This window comes from Terrapene carolina, unplaced genomic scaffold (assembly GCF_002925995.2).
Source record: "Terrapene carolina triunguis isolate 2854851 unplaced genomic scaffold, T_m_triunguis-2.0 Scaffold93, whole genome shotgun sequence".
Classification (NCBI taxonomy): Eukaryota; Metazoa; Chordata; order Testudines; family Emydidae; genus Terrapene; species Terrapene triunguis.
The window spans coordinates 3,462,657-3,489,953 of record NW_020664444.1 but is presented as its reverse complement, the minus strand read 5'-3'; the positions used below and the strand labels follow the sequence as shown (position 1 = coordinate 3,489,953).

At 51.5% G+C, this 27,297-nt stretch overlaps 1 protein-coding gene across 2 annotated transcripts in view; it reads right to left on the bottom strand.

Moving 5' to 3' along the window:
* Positions 1–27,297, bottom strand: part of PKD1 (polycystin 1, transient receptor potential channel interacting) — a 134,037-nt gene that overhangs the window by 49,428 nt on the left and 57,312 nt on the right. For both annotated transcript variants that reach the window (XM_026650565.2, XM_026650566.2), the window contains exons 5-15: positions 23,984–24,652; positions 22,979–23,162; positions 17,309–17,523; positions 14,767–14,882; positions 14,556–14,682; positions 11,973–12,247; positions 10,655–11,404; positions 8,278–8,409; positions 6,275–6,450; positions 5,278–5,411; positions 791–4,416 (exon numbers count right to left, since the gene is read on the bottom strand). In XM_026650565.2, coding sequence (XP_026506350.1) covers positions 791–4,416; positions 5,278–5,411; positions 6,275–6,450; positions 8,278–8,409; positions 10,655–11,404; positions 11,973–12,247; positions 14,556–14,682; positions 14,767–14,882; positions 17,309–17,523; positions 22,979–23,162; positions 23,984–24,652 — 6,404 coding nt within the window. The remainder of the gene's footprint in view (positions 1–790; positions 4,417–5,277; positions 5,412–6,274; positions 6,451–8,277; positions 8,410–10,654; positions 11,405–11,972; positions 12,248–14,555; positions 14,683–14,766; positions 14,883–17,308; positions 17,524–22,978; positions 23,163–23,983; positions 24,653–27,297) is intronic.

The window sequence follows — 27,297 nt, the reverse complement described above, 5'->3', positions numbered from 1 at the left end:
TTGTAAATATGCTAACAGAAGGCAGACAAAGGAGAGTGCTTACATTTACGCTAAGTCTGATGCACAAACCTCCATTTAGAAAGTGGAAAAGACCGAAGAAAAGGTCTTTCAATAAACAAGACAGTTCGGTGTCAACAAGACAATAGTCATCGAGAGAGTTTGCCATGAGACTCTGAAGGGAGATCCTTCTTTATTGGTGGCCAAGACTGGTTCGATGTGTCAACCAGAGAGGAACAGTGTCCTGTACCCAACTGTTATTTGTGCTTATCCTTCAAAAGCTTCGTTTGGCTCCTGCTGAAATTGAAGGTTTTGAAATGACTCTAATGGGAGCAGGATTAGAGAACACATATGTAACTCGAGCCTGCTAGACTGTAAATTGGCCCCTGTCCTTGTAATGCCTTCAGAAGATTAAAGCAGCAGCAACACCAGAACAGTTAACCAGAGGCCAGGTGCAATGGCAGATGCAGGGAGAGCTCCTTGGCTCACTGCAAATGCTCAGGGCGGTGCATACAAATAGCATATAGGCATGATAAGCCATCACCAGGACTCCTGCGACTGACCTTGTGCCATCTTTCTGAGCTGGGTACCATGCCACCCCCCCTTCCCTTGTGATCCTACTGAGAGTCAGTTACAAACTCTTCCCTCTATGCCTTCCCAGCCCAGACACAAAAATGGGTTGTGTGTGCGCACAGCGCCTGGCACAATGGAGCCCTGATCCTTGGTTGGGGGGTCTAGGTACTACTGCAAAGCAACTAATTATCACCGTCTTTTTCAGTGCAGATTCTCTTACCTTGGAGCAAGACGTGCAGGACCACCGGTAAAGCAGTGGCGTCTGTTCACCATCGTCCAGGTTAGGGTCATAGGATTTCTCACCATCCAGGATTAAGTCCCGAGTGTTGGACCACACGCGGTAAGATCCCCCGTCGATGATTGGGACCAGCTTACTCGGCGTCATAGTCACATTGGCAAAAATACTCTTGGACAGTGGGGTGTCTCCAAAGGAGACAAAGAAGACGAAGCAATAGTTTCCTACTGCCAGGGCCAGCTTGGGTATGACCAGCTGGGGCCTGCTCACGTCAACACTCAGCAGGTGGACCCTGTCGGCGTCATCGAAGTGCAGGCAGCTGGGTGCTCTGTAAATCTCCCACAGATACTCGGTCTGGTACTTGACGCAGCCACGGAGGTCGATCTGCGCCTCCAGGTAGTTCCTCTGGGATCGTTTCATGACTACCTGCGGCGGCAGGGCTAGTTCCACCTCCGGCTCCTCGCACTCCAGGACTCGGACGGTGACTGTGAGATGGGCTGTCATGAAGCTGACATGGTTGGTGGCGTTCACCTCCACCTGGTAATCTCCGGCCTTCAGGTAGGAGTAGTTGGCAGCTGCCACCTCTGTGGTTTGAGCTGGGGAACCATCGCCAAAGTTCCACCAGAAAACAACTTGCCACGCGCTGGGCTGCACGGAAGCTTCAAACAACACCGTCCTGTTCACAAAGGACAACGCCGGCTTAAGGGAGACTTGAACGATTGGGTCTTGGACTTGGATCACTCTGGTGATGTTCAAACTCCCCAGGTCATTGAAAGCACTGAGATGAATTTCTAGCAGCCCTGGAGCCGCTGGAGCGTAGGAGACGCTTCTGCCCGCCAAGCTGACCAGGGCACGGCCGTGCTCTTTCTGCAAGGAGAACTGCCAGGAGTACGACACCCGTGAGCCACTCCCAACCTGGGCGGTGAAGGTCTTTTTTGTTCCCGTTGGGATGCCCAGCTCGCAGCAGTTCACAAGCCGTAGGTCATGGATGGCTTCCAGGACTGAGATAAGCACCTGTGTGCGTTCCCGGCTGACTTGGTTCTGCACCATCACCATCACAAGGTAGTCACCACTCTCGGTGAACTCATGGGTGAACCTAGAACCATTGAGCACCACGGAGTAGCCCCCACTTATGTTCACCGAATAGCTCACGGAGGAACCAGAAGACATGCTGATCACAAAAGCGATTTGTTCCCCAGGCTCCACCACCTTCTTGCTCACAAAAAGCTCCAGCCCGTCAATCCTGTCCTGCACTGTGATATTCTTGCTGGCCACAGCCCAGCTGATGTCATTGGACACATTCAGACGGAGAGAGAAAAAGCCTGCCTTAGGGAACGTCACCGCCACAGTCTGTCCAGTCTGCAAGCCTTTTGGCAGCTCCCACAGCCATGTCACATTGGTCCCCTTTTCGAGTTCACCGCTGAAGGTCACCACGGAGCCCGATGGGACGTAGCTGCAGTCCAGCTCTGCAGTCCCAATCCTCAACCCCACTACGGGTTCCTGTACAAAGATGTAAACCGATGCATTAGTGGAACCAATCTTGTTTTCGGCAGTGACAGTGACTGCTGTAGCCCCAGGTCTTTGGAAAGAATGTATGATGAAGGGTTCAATGGTAACAGGAGAGAAACCCTCTTCCAGGTGCCAAATATATATTAGGCAAGTGCCACTGGTTACGCTGGTGCTTATGTTAACAGAGGCGTTTATGGCAGCCGGATTGGGGAAGGCAGAAGGTTTTAAAAGGCCGATACTTTCAATGAACTCCACTGTCCTGTTAACAGCTGTGCTTCCTAGCATGTTAGTGGCTTTCAGATAGATAGTGTAGTTCCCAGCCTCCAGGATGCTCAAGGAGAAGATCTTCCCACTGAATGTCTGCACGGGGGTGCTATCCTTCAAGGCCGTCCAGCTGTAAGAGATGTTTGTCCCATCTCTCACCACCGCCTGCAGATGAAGCGTTTTGTTGGTTGGGAAATAGGCATCTTCCACGAGGTCGCTGCTGGCGATCTGCAGTCCTTCGATCTGCTGCAAGACGTAGACGAAGATGCTGTCCTGCAGTGAGCTGATCTCGTTCTCCGCCGTCACAATGACATTAAAAGTCCCCACGGACCGGAATGTGTAGGAAATGGTGTAGGAGCCTTGGATGGGCGTGCACCTATCGCACAGGATCCAGGAATATCGGCTAGCGTTGCCGGCTAGGAGAGTGGCTACGAAGCTCACTGACCCATTCAGTGGCACCACAGTCCTGCTGGCATTGATGGTAAGCCCCTGGAGTCGCCTCTTCACAGTGAGGTTGAGCCTGGTCTCACTGTTGCTTACATCGTTACAGCCCGTCAAGCTGATAGTGTAGTTGCCGGTGTTGTTGTAAGAGTGGGTGATGATCGGTCCAAGCTGGTTACAGCCATCCCCCAAGTCCCAGCGGTAGCTCACTTTGGTCCCATTCCCACTGGCGGAGAACAGATAGATCTTGTTGAGCTCCAAAACCCTTGTCCCGTTGTATTCAATCTTCGCTACCCCAACTGGTTCTTGGACTTCCACAAAAGCTGTGTCATTGTTGAACGAGACATTGTTGGAGACAGTCACTGTGACCAGGTAGACCCCTGTGCTCTTGTAAGTGTAACTCACTTCAGTCCCACCGGACCTAGCGGAATCGTTGGTCCCAAAGTCCCAGTGGTACCTGTATTGGTACAGAGGCATGGCGCTGACCTGGAAATTGCTCTCTTTGCCAAGGCTCGCAAACTGCTTGGGGGGTAGGAGCGTGACATTGACAATCTCCGGCTCCACACAGACGATGGTGAAGTAGTGCGCCTTGTTCACACTGCTTGAGAGAATCAGGGAGAGAGAGAAGATTCCGCTGTGGGTGAAGTTGTGCGTTACCACGGGGTCCCCATAAACAGTGACGTTGGTCGAGCCATCTCCAAAGGTCCAGTCAAAAATGTAGTTCTCAGAGTTCCCCGAGACGTACGCGGTGAACTGTACGTTGGGGTGTTCCAGGATGCAAGAGGAAGGCTCTATTTTGAGGACCTCCAGGACGAATACTCGGACAGGCACAGTCTGCGAAACAGAGTTCACGGGATTCACAGCTGTCACGTTAATAGTGCAGCAGTTGACATCCTTTTCATACCTATGGTCTACCGCTGGCACCGTGCTCATCAGTATGGTCCCGTCCCCCATGTCAAATATCCAGGTGATGTTGTCCCCTGTCTCCACTGAAGCATTTACTGATATTGAGATGCCTTGCTCTGCCACCTCGTCGGATGAAACTCTCAGCCCAGTGATCTCTTCAAAGACACGATAACGCTGGTGTGTCTCCACGCTGCTAATCGTGTTGTTGGCTGTCAGGCTGACGTTGTATACCCCCCTGGTCTGATAGCTGTGGGTCACTCTAGGTTGGCTCTCCAACAGCAGCGAGGAGCCATCCCCAAAGTCCCAGGTGTACCAGACTCCATAGGGGGATGGCAGCGGAGAGGCTCTGAAGGTGACAGGCCGGCCTACGACCAGGACATCTGCATCTGCTTCTACAGTCAAGTCAGTCAGGTAAGTGTGGACGTGAACCGGGATCTGGTGGGTGAGGTTCTCAAAACTGTTTGACACTAGAACAACCAGGGTGTATTCTCCTGCAGATGAAGAGAGCAGAACATGGGCAGTCATGTTGGAGGGGTCCATGCAACCACCACAGGCCTTAAAGGCCTCATGGGAAAGGTTAAAAACATTCCAGGTAGACACTGCTCTGCTTCTGCACCACACATGTAGTATTTCTCTTTTTTTTCTCATTACCACTAAGGGTGCATTAAAATAGGACATGCATGTGTGGCCACCCTACCTATATAGGAGGCCAGCCTGACAATTCTGGAGACTGATTCTTTTTCTGTTCATCCATATAACAGTGGACGAACAGGGAGTAGCCATGCATGCTGCTTCTACCTGTGCCCTGCAACTGTGCCTCATCTCTGACCCGAACCCTGGATGTGAGGGAAGTTCAGTCTCCACGGGCCATTCTGCTATTGGCCTATCTCCTGAGACTGCCAAGAAGGAAATCTGCCTGTGCCAATGAGCGTAGTTTCTATGATGTGAACACACATCCAGTGAGATTATCGGATGGTGACACTTTCTGGTCACTTCCAGTCTGGGCTAGATTTGAACCAGCGATCCAGAGGAGAAATTAAACTGCTGTTGTGAACAGGTTCTCACAGTCAGAGATGATGTCTGATCATCCAGTCCTGCCTCCTGTGTTCATCAGCACCTCCCTTGATGCTAATTCTGCCAGGGCTTCGTCTGTTGTTTATTACAGCCAATGACCAGCAGCACCAACGGTGGAGGGAGTTTAACCAAGAAAGAAACTAACGATACATGCAGGCCTCTGAATCATTCTCTAGTGTGGAGGTGCTAGGACTTTCTGAAGCTCTTGACCCCTGTAGACCCCAGTGCAATAAAACTGCATAAGCCTCTTTCTCCCAGGATATGCAAACAGAGCTTACCTGGTACTTGATAGGTGTACGAAACGTTGTGCTCGATCACAACCTGATGGACGCTGGGATCAGGAATGAGGAAAGACTCATTATATGGAGGTTTAAACTGGTAAATTTCATGACCACCATCTCCAAAATCCCATCTGGGGAGAGGAAAGCAGACATGCAGATCATGAGCTGGTCGTTACATAGTGAAACAGAAGCTGCTTTTGGAGCATCTTAGGATCCCACCTGGAATCCCGTAAGCACCCCCAGTGTTATTCCCAGTGTTCTGCTACAGTCACAACACTGTGGTTACCCAGGGAGCTACCGCAGCGGGTACTGCCGAGTATCACAACGCGAGTTGTTCTAATCCCATCGCGGTGCCATGGTGACAGGAGTATGGTGGCAGTTAGAGAAAGGGAAGGAGTCACTTCTAACTAACCAAATACCAAGTGTTGCGGAAGAAAGGCATTATGGGACTGACCTCCAGAAACACTGAACACCCACTACCCCGGCTGAAACCAATGGGAACGCTGGGATGCTAAGCCCCTCTCAAAACCGGTCTCTGTAAATACCAGATTTTGTTGTTATGGTACCACTGTGTTTAGATTTCTTTACCAGGACTCCTCAGTCCTGCTCCAGTTAAGCATCCCTCGGCTCCTGTTCCAAAAACCCGGCATTACAAATACCAGCACGCCCTTCTCTGGTGCCAAAACATATCCCATAGGAGAGCAGAGACACTGCCACAGGGAGTTCTGTGATGATTCTGTTCTGAGCAGGAGAGGAACGAAGACAGAGCCAAACGAAGGATCACCTAGCAAAGGCCTCACTCAGTCAACCTCCGGGGGACATCAATAGGAATTTGCCTTGAATGAGCACTGAGGAAAGAATAAACCAGAGCCTGCGAATTAGGCCCAATACCCATTTGAAATCCATGGGCCCTCAGGTGAGAAATCAGCCACGGCAAAGCCCCTGAGCTGTGCACGGTGAGACCCTAAGTTTGGGCAACTTGCAAAGGACTCACAAGAAAGCAGCGTCCACAGCCGAGTCGATCTGTACGCCGGCGGTAAGCTCCACGGTCGTGTTCTGAGGGAGGACCAGTGGGATCTCAGAGACGGTCAGGTCCTTCATTCTATTCATCTTCTCCACTGTGACGTTGTAATCAACGGTGACATTGCTGACGTGATTGGACGCGGTGAGCTGTTAGGGACAGGCAGGACAAACGGAATGGCTCTGAGGTTACCTCACCACGCTCCTGGGAGTACAGCACCAAGGAGGGATCTGGTTTCACGGTGCTAAAGGGACACGGGGATGGGGCGTCTCCCCAAACGGGCCCTGAGCGAGCGGAATTAGGCCAGGCGGGCCCAATCAGCCAATTAAGCGGCAAACAGGGGAGAGATTTAGGCGAGGAGGAGGCCACTAATTGGAAGCAAACTCATCTGTGAGGGAACAGGCGGGGCTTACATAAACCCAAGGGACTGGCAACAGAAGGAAGGCTCCAGGGGGAAGGGAGGTGTGGTTGGGACTATAAAGGGAGAAGGGAATTTGGGAGGGAGAGCCAGAAAGGTAGGGAAGACTCAGGGGAAAAGCAGCAAGGTGTGGGATAGGGCAGACCTTGGCTGCTGAGGAGAAGGCCCCAAAGCAGAGGGCGGGCCCGGGTTCCCCGGCCAGCCCCTGAGGGAGTGGCACCATGGGGCAGTGAGTGGGCAGACTGCCTGACATGGCTAGTGTGGACAGAGACTTAGTAATACTTTGATACCCCAGAAAGGGGAAACACGTATAGTGACCTGGTCGGAAAGCCAAGTCACGAAGAACAAGCACCCAGTCGCAGAGACTGAGCGGCAGAAGGGGATCTCGGACCTGGAAAGAGCTAATCCCCAGAGCAGCCAGGAGGAGGCACCCCTGGTGGTGAGTGCCCCCGTGACAGACTCCAATAAACCAGAGAGAGTCCAGGGGAAAACACTGAAAGGGACTGGGGAGAGGGAAAGGACAGGGCCTGAGCAGCTCAGGGGAGAGCTGGCAAGTAAGTGTGACTGGGGTAGGGGGAGTAACGGAAGGAAAGAGAGGCAGAAAGCCAGGGTAATAGGCAGTCGGAAGAGGCCCATTCAAACTGGAAAGCATCCATGACCACAAAGCCACATGCCCAGTGGAATAATCTTCCCCGTGAAGCTGTCATGGCTCCACTGCTAGGTCTGTTCAAGGGGGAACTGGATTCTGGAGTCAGGGAGAGGAATTTCTGCCCTGGTGCCTTGGAACTCAACAAGTGCACACGACCCAGGAGGCTCTTCCAGCCCTGAACTTACCGATCGTTCATTCGCTGGCTCTGTCTGAGCCTTGTCGCTAGCAAGCTGCTGTGCACAGGCATTAAGAGCCACTGATGGAGCAGCAGCAGCTTCCGGTGAGTAGCTCCAGACATAACAGAGGGTGCAGGACGCAAGCGTGCCAAGTGCAGCTTCAGCACTTCTCATGAGAGAAGGCAGGGATGGAGGAGAGCGGAGGGCCGGGGGCAAAGCTGGAGGGGGGCTGAGAAGAAAGATCAGAACGGTCAGAAAAGGGAACCAAGATGAACTGTGAAAACTGGGAGAGAGGAGCAAAGCAACATGGGAGGAGAATGGACAGGAGCGGAGGAAGGAAATGGGCAGAGGAGAGACCCGGAGATAATAGGGACAAAGGAAGAGAAATGGAGAAGGGGGGTGGGGAACAAAGAACAGCGGAGGGGAAAAGAAGAACAAAGGCGAGGATAGAAGGAGAGGGGAAGGGAGGAGAGGAGAGAGCAGTGGAGTGGAGGACACAAGAGGAAGCTCTCACCAGAGCAAAACTAAAGAGTAAGCCGCTTTGCAAGCGCAGCAAAAACCTCTTCAGGAAGCTGCAATGCACAGCCTGCGTTACCAACTGGCTTGCGAATGGAGCAGGGCGTTGGCAGAAATCTCTGCCTCCTCATCAAACCGCTGCTTTCTCTTTTCAGCTGGTGGAACCCCAATGGAAAAGCAGACTTGAAACGGTGCCACGGGAGAGGCCTTGGCTTACCGAGAGCTTGTACACAGCTGGGCTTTGGTAGATAACGTTGAAGACGACGTTGTAAAAAGTGAAAGATGGCTTATCGTCTACCGTCCATCTGAAAGTCACATCCGACCCGGCCTCCATCACAGGGATGTAGCTCTGAAAGGTACGAGGACACTTCATACTAGACCAAGGGGTTCTCAACCTTTTCCTTTCTGAGGCCCCCGCCAACATGCTCTAAAAACTCCACGGGCCTCCTGTGCCTCAGCAACTGTTTTTCTGCATATCCAGGAGATTAAAAGCCAGAGCTGGTGTTAGGGGGTAGCAAGCGGGGTAGCAAGCGGGGTAGCAAGCAGGGCAATTGCCCTGGGCCCCAACCCACAGAGGGCCTCACGAAGCTAAGTTGCTCAGACTTCAGCTTCAGCCCCACACCGCAGGACTCGGGCTTCGGCTTTCTGCCCTGGGCCCCAGCGAGTCTAACGCCAACCTTGCTTTCTGGTGTATTTTGGAGGACGCCCTGAAACCTGCTCGTGGCCCCCAGGGGGCCCCAGACCCCTGGTTGAGAACCTCTGCACTAGGGCATGAAAGAAGCATGCATGGCACTTCCCAACTGAACAGGAGACGGAACAGATTCAATCTTACAGGCTAGTTCAAGATTCACTGAAAGCAGCTGATAGGACAAGAAACGGTTTCTGCATCCTTTAGACTCTGCCTTTTAGTTACTGTATTTTGGGGGATTCCGTTTTTAGTTTGAATGGAAAGTAAACAGTAGGATTTATTTTTAGTCCCTTTAGCTCTTTCATAGTCCAAGCTAATCTCCCCTCCTCAGGTGGTCAGACATCTTTCTCTCTCCAGCTCCTGGTCGGCACTGGGGAGCCTGAAATCCTGTTTATTGCCGCTAGTTCAATCAAATGTACAAGTCTCCAAACAGAGAAGCGAAAGAGAGGGAAAGAAACTTGGAGACTCTCAGCTGAGGGGATAACACCAACACTGTGACTGTTGTTGAGTTGCCTTTCAAGGTCATTTCAAAGTAGTCTTTCCTAAAATTAGTTCTTATGCCTGGGACTTTCCAAGGGGTTTCAGGAGAGATGTACCCTAATCCCACTAAAAGTCAGTGGGAGTTGGGGGGCTAAATTCTGCTGAAATCCCAGCCTACAGCTCCTTAGGTAAGCATGGCTCTTACATCACATACAGTAATCAGACCAGGGCCTTGCCCCAAAGAATTCACAATCTAAATTATTTTGCTGTCAAGACTTCCCCACTGCTCTCATGCCTTAAAAAAGGAAAGAGTCCCACTTAATGGGATGTTCTAGAAAACCTGTTTTTCCAATATTTCTAGATAATAGTAATGAGCACTTTTCAAACATAGGTTTCAGAGCAATTTACAGAGGTGGGTGAGCATCCTTAGCCTCCTTGTACAGATGGGGAAATTCAGGCAGTGAGAGACTGATGCTTCACAGAGCTCACCAGTGGCACAGCTGGGACCAGAACCCAGGTCGCCTTCCCTGGAGATCTGTCCACAAGACTATGCTTCCTTCCTGCTCCAAGAGGCTCTGATAACTTTGCAGACGCTGCCACGCTTTGGCTGCTTCGCTGAACTGAACCTCTGACCCTTTTCACTAGGAAATACCCGACCCAAAGCCTAAATAGATCCCGTTGCACTTGGCAGGCTGGGGTTGGATTCCTGCTCCTCTAGAACATGTCTCATTAGCACAATCAGACTTCTTAAGCCAACAGCTGCAGAGACCAGCTGGTGAGGTGAGACGGACAGGCACTGCAGGCACAGACTTGCCTATTTTCTGCCATTAAGCAGCCAAAGATTAAAACAGAGCATTTGACAGATCCGATGGGTAGTTACCAAACAACGATTCCTTGGCCTCTGAGCAGGGTTTAACTTTGCAGTGGGGAAAAGGACTGAAGACACCAGGATAATTACAGGACTTTGGTAGACAAAGAAAGTATATACAGCTCCAGCTGGCAGGTGGACGGAATTTGTGATAGCAAATCAGAACTTCAAAGGGAAGTCAGAGGAACATGAACCCTGACCTTCCCCAATGCACCTGGTCATTTGGGCAATTTAAGGGAGCAAGGAAAGAAACGCCGAGCTAACATTCTCCTACCCTAATGCTGGGGTATTTAAGGTGGTGTACTGCTAAATTACACGCCTAATTCAGGGGCATCCACATCTTCCCTAGTGAGGAGCTGTGTTGGCAGTTTGCCATGGGATCAAAGGCCCTATCTGACATGCATAAAATGGGGCAGATCGCATGGAGGTGCAGGTCCTCATTAGTAGTGCACCGGTGATCCACCTTGTTTACATCAGGGCTGTTTCCCAACCCCAAAGCATTCGCATTAAAGGTCGCAATGAAAACATTATTAATAATTTAACAGTGCAATGACTCACCACCCGGGTGTTTAGCAAGACTCTGGTTTCCGGGTCAGGGGTCGCTCTGAGTCCTCTAATGGGCTCCTCCACTTTCACTTTGACAGTGATGTTCTGGGAGCTCACCGAGTTTTCCACCATGAGCAGCCTGGTGCTCACGCTCTCCCCACCGCCACTCAGCTTGACCACCGAGAACCACGTGTCGTTGGTGTCCCTGGTGCAGTCTGCTGTCAGTGGAACAATGGCTGGGGGGCAAGCCCCTTCGAAGGGGAAGGTCCGGTTCTCACCAAGCCAGCTTGCCGTCGCATTCACCCCGGAGGAGATCTTCACCACCAGCGAAGAGTGGTTAGTTGGCACATAGACTTTGCCACTGTGAGGAGAGGGGTAAATGACACGGAGGCCTGACACCAGAGAAGTGACCCAGAAACTGCAAGACAAGTTGGCACTAAAGACTCCATTGTCTACCGTGGCTTTAACGGTGTAGAGGCCGTGACGCTCCAGCCCGGGATTGTGTTGACTGATAAGCGGCGTCACCTGTTCAGTGGCATAGAGAACCCTGAGAGAGCACACGGTATCATTCTTCCAGATTGCACCGCTGAGGTTGGCGGACAGGCTGGGCACCCAGTCAGAAGAATTTGTGCTTAAGTAGTCCATTCTGTAAGGTGATAGTGTACTTGGCCGGCACTGGAGGAACAAGCCTGGCGCTGCATCGTGCTGGATGCTGAAGACATCCTTAGGCCTGACAAAGGTGTCTTCACCTTTAAACATCACCTGTGAAAAGGTAGAGATTATTTTGATTCCATGGCTTAAATTCTAAGCAGGCACCGCCATCCCCACCACCAGTCCCGAATTTGGGCAGGTGAGAAAGTTTACCATTGGATTTACCGCCAGGATAAAGACCACAGCAAATCCAGTAGCTCAGGGAGCTTTCTTTAAAATGCCACCCTCTTTGCCGATATGAATTGGATGTGCTGAAAACGGAGATAAACATCCGTTTTATTCTACAGTTCAACCTTCTTGTTAAATGCAATGAGCGTGGCCCTGTTAAAATCTTGCACAAAGCTTTGAAAACTGACCCTTCCATCCACTTTATTGTTGCAACAAATTACTGGGGGAGCGGTTAGAGGAAGGAAATGGGATCACAGCTCCTGGGTTCTATTCCAGATTCTGCCACTTACCGGCTGTGGGATCATGAATAAGTCACTTCACGGCTCCGTGCCTCAGTTTCCCCATATGTAAAATGGGGATAACACCTGCCACACAGGTTGGACCCACAGTTCAGTACCCAAGGAAAACAGCCCTGTCCACACATTGGTTATACCAGTTAATTTGCACTTACCAGATACTGAGCAGAGGTGTTAGCTGGTATAGTGAAGAGAAACTCTTTGAGGAGTTCATAGCTGAGCTGGCTTTCATTGTGCCAAGAAAGGGAGTTGGTGCTATTGGTGATGGAATCATTGGCACATTCCACTGGGCTGCAGCAACTGCTTAGCGACAAACATGTGTTAGTCAAGTGACACCACTGGAAACCAGCAGGGCATTCAAGTAGTGTCCAGTTCCCAATATCCTGAGAAGTGCGGAATGGATATGTAGCGTTTTTTTCCTCCTTGTAACCTGGAAGGCGGGAGGAAAGAACAAATCTGATAGCTCAGGCACACACTTGTGTAGAATTAAATTAAGAATAAAATCCCCAAATACTCAAAATTCAAGGTTTTCTCACATTTTTTCCATGAATTTGAAAAAGTCAAAAATGTCAATCAACTGCATTTGCTCTTTGGGCCAAAAATTGACCATGTTAGTAGAAAATTTCATTAAGATTGCACAGTTCGTAGGGGGAAAATGGTCCCTTTTCCAATTTTAGAGCTATTTCCAAGCAAAAGCAGACCCATTTTTTTGAGCAGAGCTGGCTCTGAACGTTGAAAATGCATTGTTAGTTTTCACAAGTTAGCGCTTAGATGTCAGAATATCAATTTTCCAATGTCAAAATATCTTTTTTTTCCCCCACAACTGTGGACTGTGTGACTGCATCAAACCTTCCTGTGGGAAAATTCATTCCCACAAAAATTGTGGCTTCTGCACAGTTGCACTGAGACTCATAGAAAAGGCCTGTTAGACCATACTATTCATCCCTCTTCAGCCAAAATTATAAGGATGATCTATTGTCCTGTTTCACGGTCAGAAAGAAAGTTTCTCCCCTGTTAACTTTTGGGACTAGATAGAGCACAATCCATCATGGTGTGACATTTTCAAGTAGAAAGAAATAATGCAGAAGGTGAATTCATTTCTGCCCAAGATCCGGTTAGTCTTCATACTTCATGACATGCGACAATTCCTCAAGGAAACCTTTGGAATCCATTATAAGAAATATCATCCGATGGCTTCAACCTTGGACCAAATGCAGACCTAGCGAAAGTTGGGGCAACTTCAGTGCAGTTGCCATAGTTACTGTATGAACCGGCTCTGCGGAATCCGCAGCATCTATTTTCATGCCAGCAGCCACAGAGTAATTCCCCTACAAACTGTCCCAGCATTAAAGTGCCTTGGTGTTACTGAGGTTTCTTGTCCAACGAGCGCTGACTGTTTGTGAGGCAGACACAAGGAGCATGCGCAGAAAGGGGATTTGTGCAGCACTCTAGGCCTTTCCCAACACTGTTCTGTGTCTTGCTCTGGGAATCAGCATTGTTTCCCCCTCGAGCTTACAGGAAATGGTGCATTCTGAATAATTAAATAATAATTATCCACCTGGATATTAAAGAGGAAAGCAAATGGGCTTGTGCCACCCCTGTTTGGTCCCAAAAGCTGCAGACTGTATGCTAATGATGTAATGCCCTGACTTATATAGTTGATAAATAGTCATTATCTCTTTTGCATAAATCCCCTCTTCTGTTCACCATCCAAAGATACTTCCTCTATGACTCCTCCTCCACTGCAAATCCTTTCTTGCATTTCCCCACCTATCCCCTTTCTCTGACTGGTTCCATCTTCCCCATCGCTGTCCTGGTTCCACTCCCCTCTCCCCACTCCCCAGCTTCTCCTCACCTCACCTCAAGTTTCCCCCTGCCCCACCCAACACACACGCTAACCCTAGACTCTCTGAGAAGAATATTCCCCACACAACCAGCCCAAAGCCATAGAGTGTCTGGCGGCTAGAGTGTCTGTCTCTCCCTCACATTTGCCCACTGCTCTATTCCTATCTCTATGTCATGTGGGTTGGGGGCTATCCTGGAGGCAGGATCTCTATGGTTAGAGTCCTGGAGGACTCCTGGGGGTCTCCATAATTTAGAGCTTCAGTTCTCCAGGGCTCTAACCATTGAGACATGGTCTAGAGTGCCTCCCCTCATTCACAAGCAGGAGACTCCCTGCCAATACAGGAGGCTGGAGAACTTTGGAAGCTTGGCCCATTTTTTAGCTGCTCTGTGGTTTAGAGAGAAGGCCGGAATGGCTCCACATTGGTTGTTGTGTGAGGAGTGGGGAGGGTTCTCACTTGATGTCTGCTTCAGAAACTTCAGGTCCTATCTGGCCCAGGAGGCGCCGCGGGACCAGAGAGCGAGTGACGCCAGCGGTATCCCAGAAGCGAAGCGGTGGGAAGCCACAGCTGTGGCAAAGGGGAAGGGTCTTTGTTTTGTCAGTTTAACGCCAAAGCCCAACACAGATTTTGCGGAACAGGCGACTGTGTTAAAGATTCAAACTTCCAATCGAAGGGCGAGAGCTCACGATACACATGCACTGAGATGCCCCCAGGACATTCCCCAGCAAAACCAAGGAAGATGAGACCTCACCTGAAACTGCTCAAGATTTAAAAAAAATAAACACCATAAAGCCTCTCTCAGGCCTCCTTTCAAAAGAAGAGGAAAGGCCACAAACCCAGTGTGGGTCACCTTTAAAATAACTTGGAGTCAGGGAAAGAGAGGAGATGTTGTACCTTCTCTGCGTGTTGGTCTGTGCACCTGAAACCTCACGTGAATAGACCGCTGCAGTTCTTCAGTCACAAACTCAAGGGCCGTTAAAAATGCTTCCTGCTGAAATGCCAAACTGGGGAACACCATCGTCTGGAAAACAAAACCCAAGGCCTTCACCTTGCTGCACCGCTCACGGAGCTCCCTCCACGGGGCTAGGACGTGAGCCCTTCTTACCTCCACAGTGTCCAATGGAGCCGGCAGTGATGCTTCTCTTGTCACGTATCTCACAGACCCAGGTGTGTCAAACGCAGGGTCGCCCACGTAAAAGTTTTCGGCGTTCAGGAGAATTCCTGTTTTCAAGGGAAGCATTAGGCAAAGCCGGTGAGAGCCAGCAAGGCCTGTGTTTGTGCCTCGGCCCCGCTCGCGCTAGATCACATCACATATCGGAACGGTAACACCCATCACAGGGGGAATTACAAAATGGGTTTTGGACCAGTTCAAATCACATGATTCCTCAGTTCTGGGGGAGAGGCAGCTGCGGTTATGATTCAGTTACCTTTCTCTCCACGCTGTGGTTTTGATTCCCTTCCCAGCCTGTGTAATTAATGTTTGCAGCGTTCCCAGCGCGATGACAGAGCCGCGCAATGGTCAGCGGCTTCGGCTTCTGGGAATCCTGCAAACGCTGCCCGTCCCCCTTCACACGGGATTCACGCCCTGAGGTTTGCGTTGAATTTTTGGGTATAAATGCAGCCCCCAAAATTCTATGTAAAACTCAACCAAAGCCACCTGGTTTCCATCAAAATAACCTCACCTAGCTCAGGCTTGCTCATAACCAGGGCAGGCCTTGGGGTACTGTATCAGTGAGCAGTTATTGGGACCTCTCTTCACAGCTAGGGTGGGTCCCCCCCATCTCTTTACCTTACACTTTATCTGACCCCCCTCCCATCTTTATTCTCTTTCTTATTCCCAACATCCTCCTCTGTCTTCCACTCCCTCTCCTGGGGTGAGGAATTTGTCTTCCAGCCAGTCTGCTTCTTCCTGCTGCCTGTGCGATGGAGGAGAGGGGGGTTTCCTATGCTGCAGGAGGGTGGGGTCTTCTGCTAAAATGGCTTCTTCCCACAGTGGACTCTCCACTCAGAGTCACCCTGAAAGGTGGCACCTTAGGCAGCCAGATACCCAGCCTATGCCTGGAGCCAATGCACATTCCAGCTTTGGCATGGACACACCCAAAGCTTGTCCCTGGCTCTCCAACATGTTCATGAACTTCAGGGAACCTGACCGTGGCTCTCCAAACAGAGGAAACATTTGCAGCTCTAGCAGGTGCAGGAAAGGAAGGCAGCCGCCCTGAAGTGCCCACAAAGCTGGAGGCTCCAGGAGAGACAGGAGCTGAACCAGCCCTGAAGGCCTGGTGAGCTCAGAGAAGGTAACTCTGTGCATCCCGGCATTACTTTCCATCCCAGGCTGGGGTACAGATATACCACTGTCAGGGACGGGGCAGAGGGTCCTCTGTGCTAGCAGATTTTTGGGATATTTCTAGATTAAGAAAGGAAGTCGAGGTTAGCTAACCCTGACTTTTTCCCTAGTGTAGATGCAGCTTACCACCTTTTTAACCTCAATTTAGCTGGTCAAAGCTGACCCAGGAGTGTAGCTAACCCTCACTTAACCTCCACCTCTTTTCCTTATTCAGCTTATACACTGCACTAAAAAACCTGCAGCAGCAAGTCTCAGAGTCAACTGGCTGGGGCTGTGGGGTTCCAAATAGCAGTGTAGACGCTTGGGTTTGGGCTGGAGCCTGGGCTCTGAGACCCTGCGAGCGGGAGAGGGTCTGAAAGCCCAGGCTGCAGCCTGAGCCCCACTGTCTACACTGCTATTTTTAGCCCCATGAGCCTGAGTCTGTTGACTAGGGCTCTGAGACTTGCTGCCGTGGTTTTTTTATTGACCTTAATGTGCAAACTGAAAAAAATATCCAATAAAATCCTAGGAAATGCCTGTGTAAAATGCCCCCCCTTTCTAGGCTGAGACAGTTGGGGTGCTGCACAAGCCGTTAACATAGAAAAAGAACAAAGAATGAAAAAGAGCATGGTGCAGCCATGTTTTGTTCTGTCTTCCTCCCTAACTTCCCAGCAGTGAGAGGGAGTTTGTTGTGACATATGGCGACTATACACTTCAAGACCCACAGCCTGAAAGCATGTTTCTCCAAGATATTTTTTGTGTGTTTTATTCAGAATATGAGGCCGTGTCTTTGGGTGATAACCCAGTATGTGTGTATTTTTAGAGAACATTTTAGACATTTGGGAAGGGTTAGTGGGCTGGGCTGCAGCTCCATCAGTGTGCAAATTTCCTGCTTCAAAACCCCGAGGAGAAACACCAATTGATGGCGAGTCAGTTGGCTGTTCTCCTAGGGCTGCTAGTCGTGTCTGAATTACAAATCAATGGGTTGTCCTACTTACTAGGTCAGACTTGAAGTGGGCAATGACCTATTCTAGGCACTCAAGCCTGGTATCTGTGCTTCCAAACTAGTGCACGCTCAAATATTGTAGGTGGCAATAAAATAAGCCATTTGGCCCGTTCTACCTTCCTTCTGGGGACTCAACAGAACATGCTTTTATGTCCAGAACATTTGTAAGAGGCTCGGAAATTCCCAACTTCCATCTAACAAAGATGATGATCAACCAGAAAAACAATGAGGCCCTTCCCTTTGGACTGACACATGCCACCTCCAATCAGGACCCAGCTGCGGAAGGCCTGCTGAGAGCAGGGCAGCGGGAGAGCTCACCTTTTGGCTTGTACTCGCACACATAGCTGTGCTTGGCCATGCACAGGTCAGTGTTGCACTGGCCCGTCGGGCCCATCCGGACACAGTGGTCAGCATTTGATGGATGGGGCTCTCCTGGCAGCCAGTTCTGACAGCTCTCCAGATTAAATCCTTCGCCCCTCTGCTGAGCTCCAGCACTTGCAAAATCATTGAATCCGATCCAGACGTCAAGGCCCCTTCAAAACAATGCAAAAGAATGCCAGAATTTTCAGGAAATCACAAGTATTGAAAGGATCTGGGACAGACTCCACCCATCCAGGGTTCTTGATGAAAACAACCGTAACAACAACAGCTTCCATCCATGGGTCAGTCAATATTCAAAGAGCCCTTTTAATTACTAAATGATTGTGATGCTCATTCTATCTCAAGCACCTGATTCTTGAAAGACAGTCTCCTAAGTAGCAAACCATATTGTGACCTGCTAATGAGTTAAAGCCATAATCATAAAGGCATTTAATTCATAAGGCAAGCTGCCTCATAAGGATGAGTGCGCTACCAGAATCTGCCATATAATAATATAGCAAAGCTGGGACCATGTAGCATCTTCACACATGTCACTGAGTTGCACTCGGAACCTCCTGATGTTGCCGGGGATAGAACGTGGGTTCTCCTGCACAGCTGCACTGTAGATCAAGGAGAATTTCCATTACCTGTCAGCGCTGCCTGTATCTTTTATAAACCTCGCGTTTCACCTATAGGAACTTCTCATTAAGAGAAGCTACTACAGTATTCTCCAGTAACACTACAGTTGGGAATAGCATTGGTGCAGAGTTTAACACCGTACTCTGATAAATCCTGGCCCACGACAGGGGTTCTGCCGCACTACCGAAATATATAATAATATATCGATGATGCATCACTGACCGCTGAAACAGCAACATCTGGGGTAGAATACAAGAGCAGAGCAAAGCAATGTAGGACGTGGAAGTGAAGAAGAATGTCCCATACAATGGAAACCGCCAGGATCGTTTTAGGTCAATGGACTATAACTGCCCAATTTGGAATTTTGGCTGACCACCAAAGTTGGCTCTTGTGGAAAATCCTGCAGGATCTCCACTGGTCAAAGGCAGCCAGGAACTTCTGCTTTACATCTCACCCAAAAGATAGTGCTCGTATGCTAAGGCCTTTGTTCCATCGCTCGTCGACCTTCCCTGCACCACCTGTACCATCCCCTCCAAACCGCACCCATCACTGCTTCACTTTTGAAATCTGAGATGCTCACAAGGTAGTGCTTTGCAAAGAGCAGCCTAAGGAGATAATTGGTGTCTCTCCACCACCAAGTCTGTACCAGATGACATGATTAAGGCTCCGTGTTTGTCATGGAGGTTGCGGAAGTCACAGATTCTGTGACTTCCTGCGACCTCCATGACTTCCGCAGCGGCCGGTGTGGCTGACCCCAAGGCCGCCCTGGAGACAGCTGCTCGGGCGGCCCTGGGGACAGCCAGACTGGCCGCTGCTGGAGCGGCTCTGCAGGCAGCGGCTTGGATGCCCCTGCAGCCAGCCACACCAGCCACTGTTCTGGAAGCTCCCGGCAGCTGGCCCCCGGGACTGCCCGAGCAGCGGCCGATGTGGCTGGTCCCAGGGGCGGCGGGAGCAGCCACAGATCAGCGGCTGGTCCCAGGGCTTTCTCCCATGGTGGCCAGAACAGTCCTGGCCCCCCGGGGCTTCCCTCCCCCCCAGGCTGCGGCCGGATCGGCAGTGGGTCCCCGGGGCTCCCCCCCAGGCGGCGGCAGGATTGGCAATGGGCCTCCAGGGCTCCCCACACAGCTGGTGCCGCGGACTTGCCCCCCACAGTGCCTCCCTCACAGTGCCCCTCCCCCCCCCCAAAGATTCAATCAGGGGTATTTATGGTATAAGTCCTGGACAGGTCACGGGCTGTGATTTTTTGTTTCTTGCCCGTGACCTGTCCATGATTTTTTGTTTCTTGCCCGTGACCTGTCCATGACTTTTCCTAAAAATACCCGTGATTAAATTGTAGCCTCAGCTATGATTAATGAGGTCATAGTGAAAAATGACGATGAACATAATTGTTCTGTGAATCAGTAATTTTTATCACAAATCAGATTAAAAAACAAATAATTGCTGTGCTTTGTTCCTGAAACACTGGAAGGGATTAAGGAGAGCGGGCTAGGAAACAGCCTATTTGCTGTCAGCAGTAAAACCCAGTCGAGTTTTTCCTTTTCTAATTCCAGCTATGATCTAACTGCAAGTCATCAAAAATAAAAAAATTAAAAAAAGAAAGAAACAAACCAAGATTGGCTGGATAGTTCCCTTGCCCCCTCCCTGGCTGGTGGGTCCAGTGTCTCTAAATGAGGGTAAATTCTCTCAGTTGAAGTAGGAGCTGGATTGCACTTTCTTTATTACAGCAGCATTTCTTGAGAACTAATGATCTGTCTATCTTGGGTCACTGGAGGGAGAGGAAAAGTTCCAGCATTTTGGAAGGGGAGAGTCACTGGTTGTAGGTGTGGGGGAACTGGTTCACAGGGCCCTGGTTCTTGGTGGGGAGAACTGGTTCAGAGCACACTGGTTCTGGGAAAGATCATCAAATGACAGGAGAGAGGAAGAGAAGAGAGTGACCGTAACTGCTGTGTGCGCTAATGGGAAACAGATTTTTGCTTCTGTCATTTTCCCACAAGAAACCCTGGAAGTCACGCGTTCCAAAAAACCATGGCTTATACTTCATTTCTCTTTTATCGCCAGGGAAATCACATCCTGGAATCATCTCATTCATGTTTATCTGAACGGATTAATACATTAATAAATAAATAAAGAGAATAAGGGAGCCGGAGTGGAGAACAATGAGCTGCGGCAGCTGGGAAACAGCTTGGTCGGCTCGCTCCTTTCTAGGTCTCATGATTTCATCGCCACTGCAGTCCATCAAAAGCCCTGCACGCAATGTGAGATAAATCAGTGCATCGAGTGACCAGCTCCTAACCCTTCGGAAAGGATGGGCTCCTCTCACTTGGCCTTGCCGGGCGCACATGTTTGTAATCTCAGGATCAAGCCCAGTGTGAATGGAGCAAGACAAGAAAACAAGTTCAGGAGAAAGGCTGTTGGGCCCAGGGCAGGCCTGTTCAAAGGCTACATCACATGCAGCTGCTCTGGTCTCGTGTGCTTTCTGGGACGTGTTTATTAAGAAGCCCCCGCCAATATCTGCATCTGCATGGAGCTGTCAGGCCCCTGGGAAGGTCTAAGCACTTCCCCTTTAAGATGGCTGGTTGCAGAAAGGGCATTTGTGGGGTGGATTTCATCAAAGGCTGACACGTTCCATGCTGCCTGTTTAGAAAGCGCTGGCTGTGAGGTGGAACAGATGCCTTCAAAGCCCAACACTTGGGGAAGTGGGCTGCTCTGTCTCAAAAGGGTCTTTGGCTGAGGTGGACACCATGTGACGGGGCAGCAGCGTGAGACTCAACAGAGAGAGGCAGGCTTACAGCATCACCTTTTTCTTTCTATGGCGCCTGCCTCTTGTCACCACGATTCCTGAAGCACTTTGCAAACTAGACATGCAGAGCCCTGCTGCCACGTTTGGGGTGGAGGGCGCTGCCAAAGTTAGGGGAGCTGGGAAATTGTAGCTAAGGAACATAGGGCAAGCTTTGATCCTCACTAAAAGGACCTGAGTTCTTAAATGCCCACAGAGAGCAGACAGGGTCTGGGGTTTCCAAAGTCTCTTTCAAATAATCCATATGCAATAAACCGGAATAAAATGCTTCTCTAGCGGGATTTAATTCCTAACAAACTCAGTCGTCACTCCAAGGTCACAGACAGGGATGCTGCGGTACGGCTGTGCTTATTCCAGTACCTTCCTCCTATTCATTCAGTGACGACCTTCCACCTTCACCCAGACGTACACGCCCAGGGACCTCGGCGTTTTCCTCATTGGATGCAGTAACCCTGATGCAACTATATTCTGCCATCCCCAGGCACCAAGAACACATTCCCTGGGAGGCTGGGTTTCTGATGAATGGATGCAGTGACCCTGACATATTGCACTGCTTCTCCCATTTTTAGATAGTGCCCATCATTAAAAAAGGGAAGGAGAATCTGGGGAACTACAGACCGGTCAGCTTCACCTCAGTCCCTGGAAAAATGGAGCAGGTCTTCAAGGAATCCATTTAGAAGCACTTGGAGGAGAGGACGGTGATCAGGAACAGTCAGCATGGATTCACCAAGGACAGTCATGCCTGACCATGATTGCCTTCTATGATGAGATAACTGGCTCTGTGGATATGGGGAAAGCGGTGGACGTGATATATCTTGACTTTAGCAAAGCTTTTGATACAGTCTCCCACAGTATTCTTGCCAGCAAGTTAAAAAAGTATGGATTGGATGAATGGACTATAAGGTGGATAGAAAGCAGGCTAGATCATCGCGTCAACGGGTAGTGATCAACGGCTCCATGTCTAGTTGGCAGCTGGTATCAAGCGGAGTGCCCCAAGGGTCAGTCCTGGGGCCGGTTTTGTTCAACATCTTCATTAATGATCTGGATGATGGGATGGATTGCACCCATGGACAGCAAGTTTGTGGATGACACTAAGCCGGGGGAAGAGGTAGATACACTTGAGGTAAGGATAGGGTCCAGAGTGACCCAGACAAATTGGAGGATTGGGCCAAAAGAAATCTGATGAGGTTCAACAAGGACAAGTGCAGAGTCCTGCACTTAGGACAGAAGAATCCCATGCACTGCTACAGGCTGGGGACCAACTGGCTAAGCGGCAGCTCTGCAGAAAAGGACCTGGGGATTACAGTGGATGAGAAGCCGGATATGAGTCAACAGTGTGCCCTTGTTGAAAAGAAGGCTAATGGCATATTGGGCTGCATTAGTAGGAGCATTGCCAGCAGATTGAGGGAAGTGATTATTCCCCTCTATTCGGCACTGGTGAGGCCACATCTGGAGTACTGCATCCAGTTTTGGGACCTCCACTACAGAAAGGATGTGGACAAATTGGAGAGAGTCTAGCGGAGGGCACTGAAAATGATCAGGGGGCTGGGGCACATGACTTACGAGGACAGGCTGAGGGAACTGGGCTTATTTAGTCTGCAGAAGAGAAGAGTGAGGGGGGATTTGATAGCTGCCTTCAACTACCTGAAGGGGGGTTCCAAAGAGGATGGAGCTCGGCTGTTCTCAGTGGCGGTAAATGACAGAACAAGGAGCAATGGTCACAAGTTGCAGTGGGGGAGGTCTAGGTTGGATATTAGGAAACACTATTTCACTAGGAGGGTGGTGAAGGGTGAAACGGGTTACCCTGGGAGGTGATGGAATCTCCATCCTTAGAGGTTTTTAAGGCCCAGCTTGACAGAGCTCTGGCTGGGATGATTTAGTTGGGGTTGGTCCTGCTTTGAGCAGGGGGTGGGACTAGATGACCTCCTGAGGTCCCTTCCAACCCTGATACTCTATGATTCTATGGTTCCCGGACACTCCAAGGAGTAAGGGGGGGCTAATCAGCAGAGCCAGCTATGCCCAGCCAACAGGTAAATTCAGCTTGGGGTCATAACACCCCTTCCTTTGTCTGCTGCCGATCCCTGCAGAGCACAGGTGCCCCTTGGACTGTGGGTGCCGTGAGAATGGCATGAAGATGCACCAGGCGACGACCCTGCCCATAGCAAATCCCAGCCGTGACTGCACTCACTCACCTGATGACATGAGAGACCAAGAAACTCTTAATTTCAGGACTGCTCACAAAAGCCAGCTCTCCGTCACCATGGACTTGGCAATGCTGTTGGGCCTCCAGCCACTGGGCCTTCTCCACCACCAGTTGGTAGCAGTGATTGTTGCCAGGGAAGACCAGGCCATCTGACGGGTACATTGGGTGAATCACTGTATGAGCAGAAAAAAAAACAAAGCTTGAAGCCCCTTAGGTGGACATGTGTTGGAAGGTGGGATGCCCGACCCACTGGCAAGACCCCATAATGCAAGTGTAAGACATCAGCTCAGCAGGTGTGACCATGTCTCCCTGTAGTGGCTGGCCTACATAGATGATAAGGAACCAACTAGAAGTACCAGCCCTTTGTCTTACTCCCTTAGCTCCAGCAGCAGGGGCTTGTGCATTTGGTGCTGAGAGGCGTGGGTTCTTACCCCATGAATGGGCCGTAGTGGGTGGAGGTTGTTACATAATCCGGGGCATGTGAAAACATGACTAAGGCAGGAGGAATTTAGAGAAGAGTGAATGAGGAGGAGGTAGGGAAGGATATGAGGAAGATGTAAAGAAAAGAAGCTTGAAGTGCTCAGATACTGTAGTGCAGATGGGCATGGCCACACAAGGGTTCTCCAGGGCACACCTAGTGAGATTGATTAGATGACTAAAAAGGTGCTGGGGGAGTGGAAGAAACCCTGGGTACTGAGAATGCCCGGTCTATCTGGAGTGAGTGGGTCTGGTTCTCCAGTGCCCTGTGTCTTGTACACTCCTTTCCACCAGTGCAACGTGGGTGCAAAATGCCACCAGAAGTTCTTACTCCAATTAGCAGTAATGTATAAGTGCTCAACATGCAGGGCAGCGGTCACGCGGGCCCTTCATTCCCGGTGCTGGCAGGGCCTCGAAAGGAAGGAATTTTTGGAGGAACCAGTTCTCAGTGTAATTCTTCCCTCTGCCCAGCCCAACCCAACTTCGGCAGGCACCTCATCAGCCAAACTCGACTCACCTTTGCCTGGCTCTTCATTCTCTGCAGTAATACTATACACAGCTGCTAGGCCGGTGCCGCCCCTATTCCTGATCCGTAGGTCCAGGCTTTCGTTCGTCCTGACCAGGGTAGGACACTGCAGGTCTATCCGCTCCGGGGGAGCCACCACCTCGACGTCCGTCTGCACGGAGGTGACCCTGGCGCCCATGAAGAGGGTGACGGTGACGTTGTAGCGCCCGGGCAAGGCGTACTGATGGAGCGCTACGTTTTTGGTAGTGTTGAGAAGCCCTGATCGGTCCCCAAAGTCCCACTGTAAAGTGCTGACAGCAACTGGAATACTGACATTGAAGGCCAACATGCGGTGAAGGCCGTGAGGGCGGCGGGGACCTGGGAAAGAGGCGTGCAGCCGTGCTGGGAAGATAGAGCGGACAAGGGAAGGGCCACCACAGGCTCGCCTAGCAGAGTCCTCCGTGCAAAACGGCAAACAACCGGAGGAAGAATTTGGTTCAAGGGCCACGCCGCACAGACACTGCTCCTGGTCGCCGAAGCCACCATACTCCTGGGCTTTAGCATAGCAGAGGGCGCTGCAGGTCTCCTCGCTGAGGTTTGCGGAAAGAACGGACGTGAAGAGGATGATGGAATCGGCTGCCCCTGTGGAGTTGTCGGTCAAGCATGCTATGTAAGGAGCTCCTAGAGGGGAAAGAACAGAGAAGCCTGCTGCAAACTGACCACGCTAGGCCATAACCCTCAGTTAGACACCACACCTCTGCAAGTGGACTTCCCCCAGGCCGTGAGCTGCAGGGAGACTACACAGCGGAGGGTTTCTATTCTGAGCATTTCCTATTGCAGTTTTGCTTGGGAACCCTTTAATCCACCCGTGGCGTTTGCCAATCCCTTTGTAGCGGTGACGACAGGAATACCCGGCCATCAGCACAGATTTATGGAGCAGCAAGGCACAGTAAATAAAGAGTACCACAGAGAACGTTCCACTCCCACAGAGTACGAAGCAGATCTCATCCCGAGTCCCTGCTTAGGAGTGAGTGTGGCTAGCACGTGGCAGGTGGGTTCTCCTCCTGGGTCTGCCACCAATTCTCTGCAGGTCCTGGTGCCATTCACTTAACTTCACTGGTATCTGAGCAATAAGCCCACACCCAGCCCCAGCCAAGCAGAGGTGCATGCACACTGGCACCCCAACAGGGCAGTATCGGGGTGAAGCTTCTGCTGCCCTAGCCCATGCCAGACCCACCCACCCACACACACACACACACACGAGATCCCATTCCCAGGGCAGTAACTTATTCACTTGTGTTGCCTAACTTTTGACCTGCCTAAGAGGGGTGGGGGTTTTTTCCCTGCCACAAACACACACTATTTTGCAGCGTACACAGCCTCAGCCCAGCTGGGATTTCCTTGCCTCCCGTCCAATTCTGCCCACGCAATTGAGGCATGTTTACTGGTCTGTTTCTGACTGTTGCTACAACATTGCTCCCAAAACATCTCAATGCTGCTGTCCTCACGTCGGTTCCCATAACGATCCCCTCTGCCTGCCCTGGTCTCGCTGAAAGCTCAGTACAGTCATTGAGCCATGCTACCTATTTAGAAATGCTTGAGAAAAGCCCCTTGTTACGATTATAGATGCTTAGAAAGTACCGTTTTTTAAAATACCAGCCCAATTACCAGGGCCGGCTCTGGCTTTTTTGCTGCCCCAAGCAAAAAAAAAATCGGGGCAGCCAGAACGCCAAAGCAAAAAAAAAAAAAAAACCGGCGGGGCGGCCGGAGCCAGGGAGCAGGGGGACCTCCCTGCGCTGCAGACATGCCCCGGCTAGCGGGGGGGCGGGGGAGGAAGCGGGGCGGGGAGGGAGAGAAGAGGGGCGGCCAGGGCTTTAGTGGGGCGCTCGCCACCCGGCCCCGCCCGCCACGCCGCCTGCTGGGAGGGCCCCGGGCCGCTCCGGTCGGCGGGGAGGGAAGGACGCGGGGTACCGTGCCGGACTTGCTACAGACCTGACACCGGCTGGGGCAGACGGAGTGCGCAGCCCGCTCCCAGCAGGGCGCGCCTCTCCTCCGCGCCGCCGCCCCCTACAGGGCGGCCGGATGGGCGAACAAAAAAACAAAAAAAGCGGCCGTGCTGCCCTAGGATTGGGCGGAATGCCGCCCCGTGAAATCTGCCGCCCCAAGCACCAGCTTGCTCGGCTGGTGCCTGGAGCCGGCCCTGCCAATTACATCCCATGGGCCACATGTGACCAGCGACAGCCATTAACAAGTGCCGGTATTTCCCAACGAGAGACGAGGTGACTGAGGTACTGCATTTTATTGGCCCAAATTCTGTTGGTGAGAGAAACAAGCTTTCCGGGCCCCCAGCGCGCTGCATTTACCTCACCCACCTTGTTTCTCTAATACCCTGAGACCACACAGCTACAACTACCAGGGTATTTCCCAACCCCTGTTCGATACAAGTTCTTATCCTGCCCTCTTCACCCCAGAATCTAAGCGCCTGCCAGTCCTGGCCCTGACAAAGCTCTGTCGCCCACACAGACCAGCTTTATCCGTATGGTAGGAAGTTCCACTATGCCTGCGGAGCAGAGGTGTCGGCCATAGATCTCGAGAGGTCTTCTAGTCCGGTCCCCTGCACTCATGGCAGGACACCATCTTCTCTGGGACACCTTAAAGCAGGGGTCTCAAACTCCCGGCCCGTGGGCCATCTGCAGCCTGCGAGCCTCCCCAATGTGGCCCGCAGGGCTCCAGCAGTTTTGGGGCTGGGTCTCTCCCTTGGCCCCACCTGCCGCCCCCAGGTGCTCCCCCCTCAGGGGCCCCGGCAGCGCAGTGGATCTGAGTGGGATCTGCCTGCTCGCTCCAGTGGCTGCCGGCCCCTCCTTGCGGCCCAGGGGCGGGGCGGTGCTGTGCCTCCGCACACTGCCCCCACCCCAAGTGCCTCTGCGGCCAATGGGACGCTGCGGGGGCGGTGCCTAGGGGCAGAAGCACGCGGTGGCCCCCAGGTAAGTGCCACACCCCTGACTCCCTCCCAGAGCCTGCACCCCCCACTCCCTCCCCACCAGGGCCGGCTCCAGGCACCAGCTTACCAAGCAGGTGCTTGGGGCGGCCACTTCGGAGAGGGGCGGCACGTCCATCTGTTCGGCGGCAATTCGGCGGATGGTCCCTCACTCCTGCTCGGAGCGAAGGACCTCCCGCCAAATTGCCGCCGCAGATCGCGGTCGCGATCGCGGCTTTTTTTGTTTTGTTTGTTTGTTTGGCTGCTTGGAGCGGCCAAAACCCTGGAGCCGACCCTGCTCCCCACATACCCCCTCCTGCCCCCAAACTCCCTCCCAGAGCCTGCACCC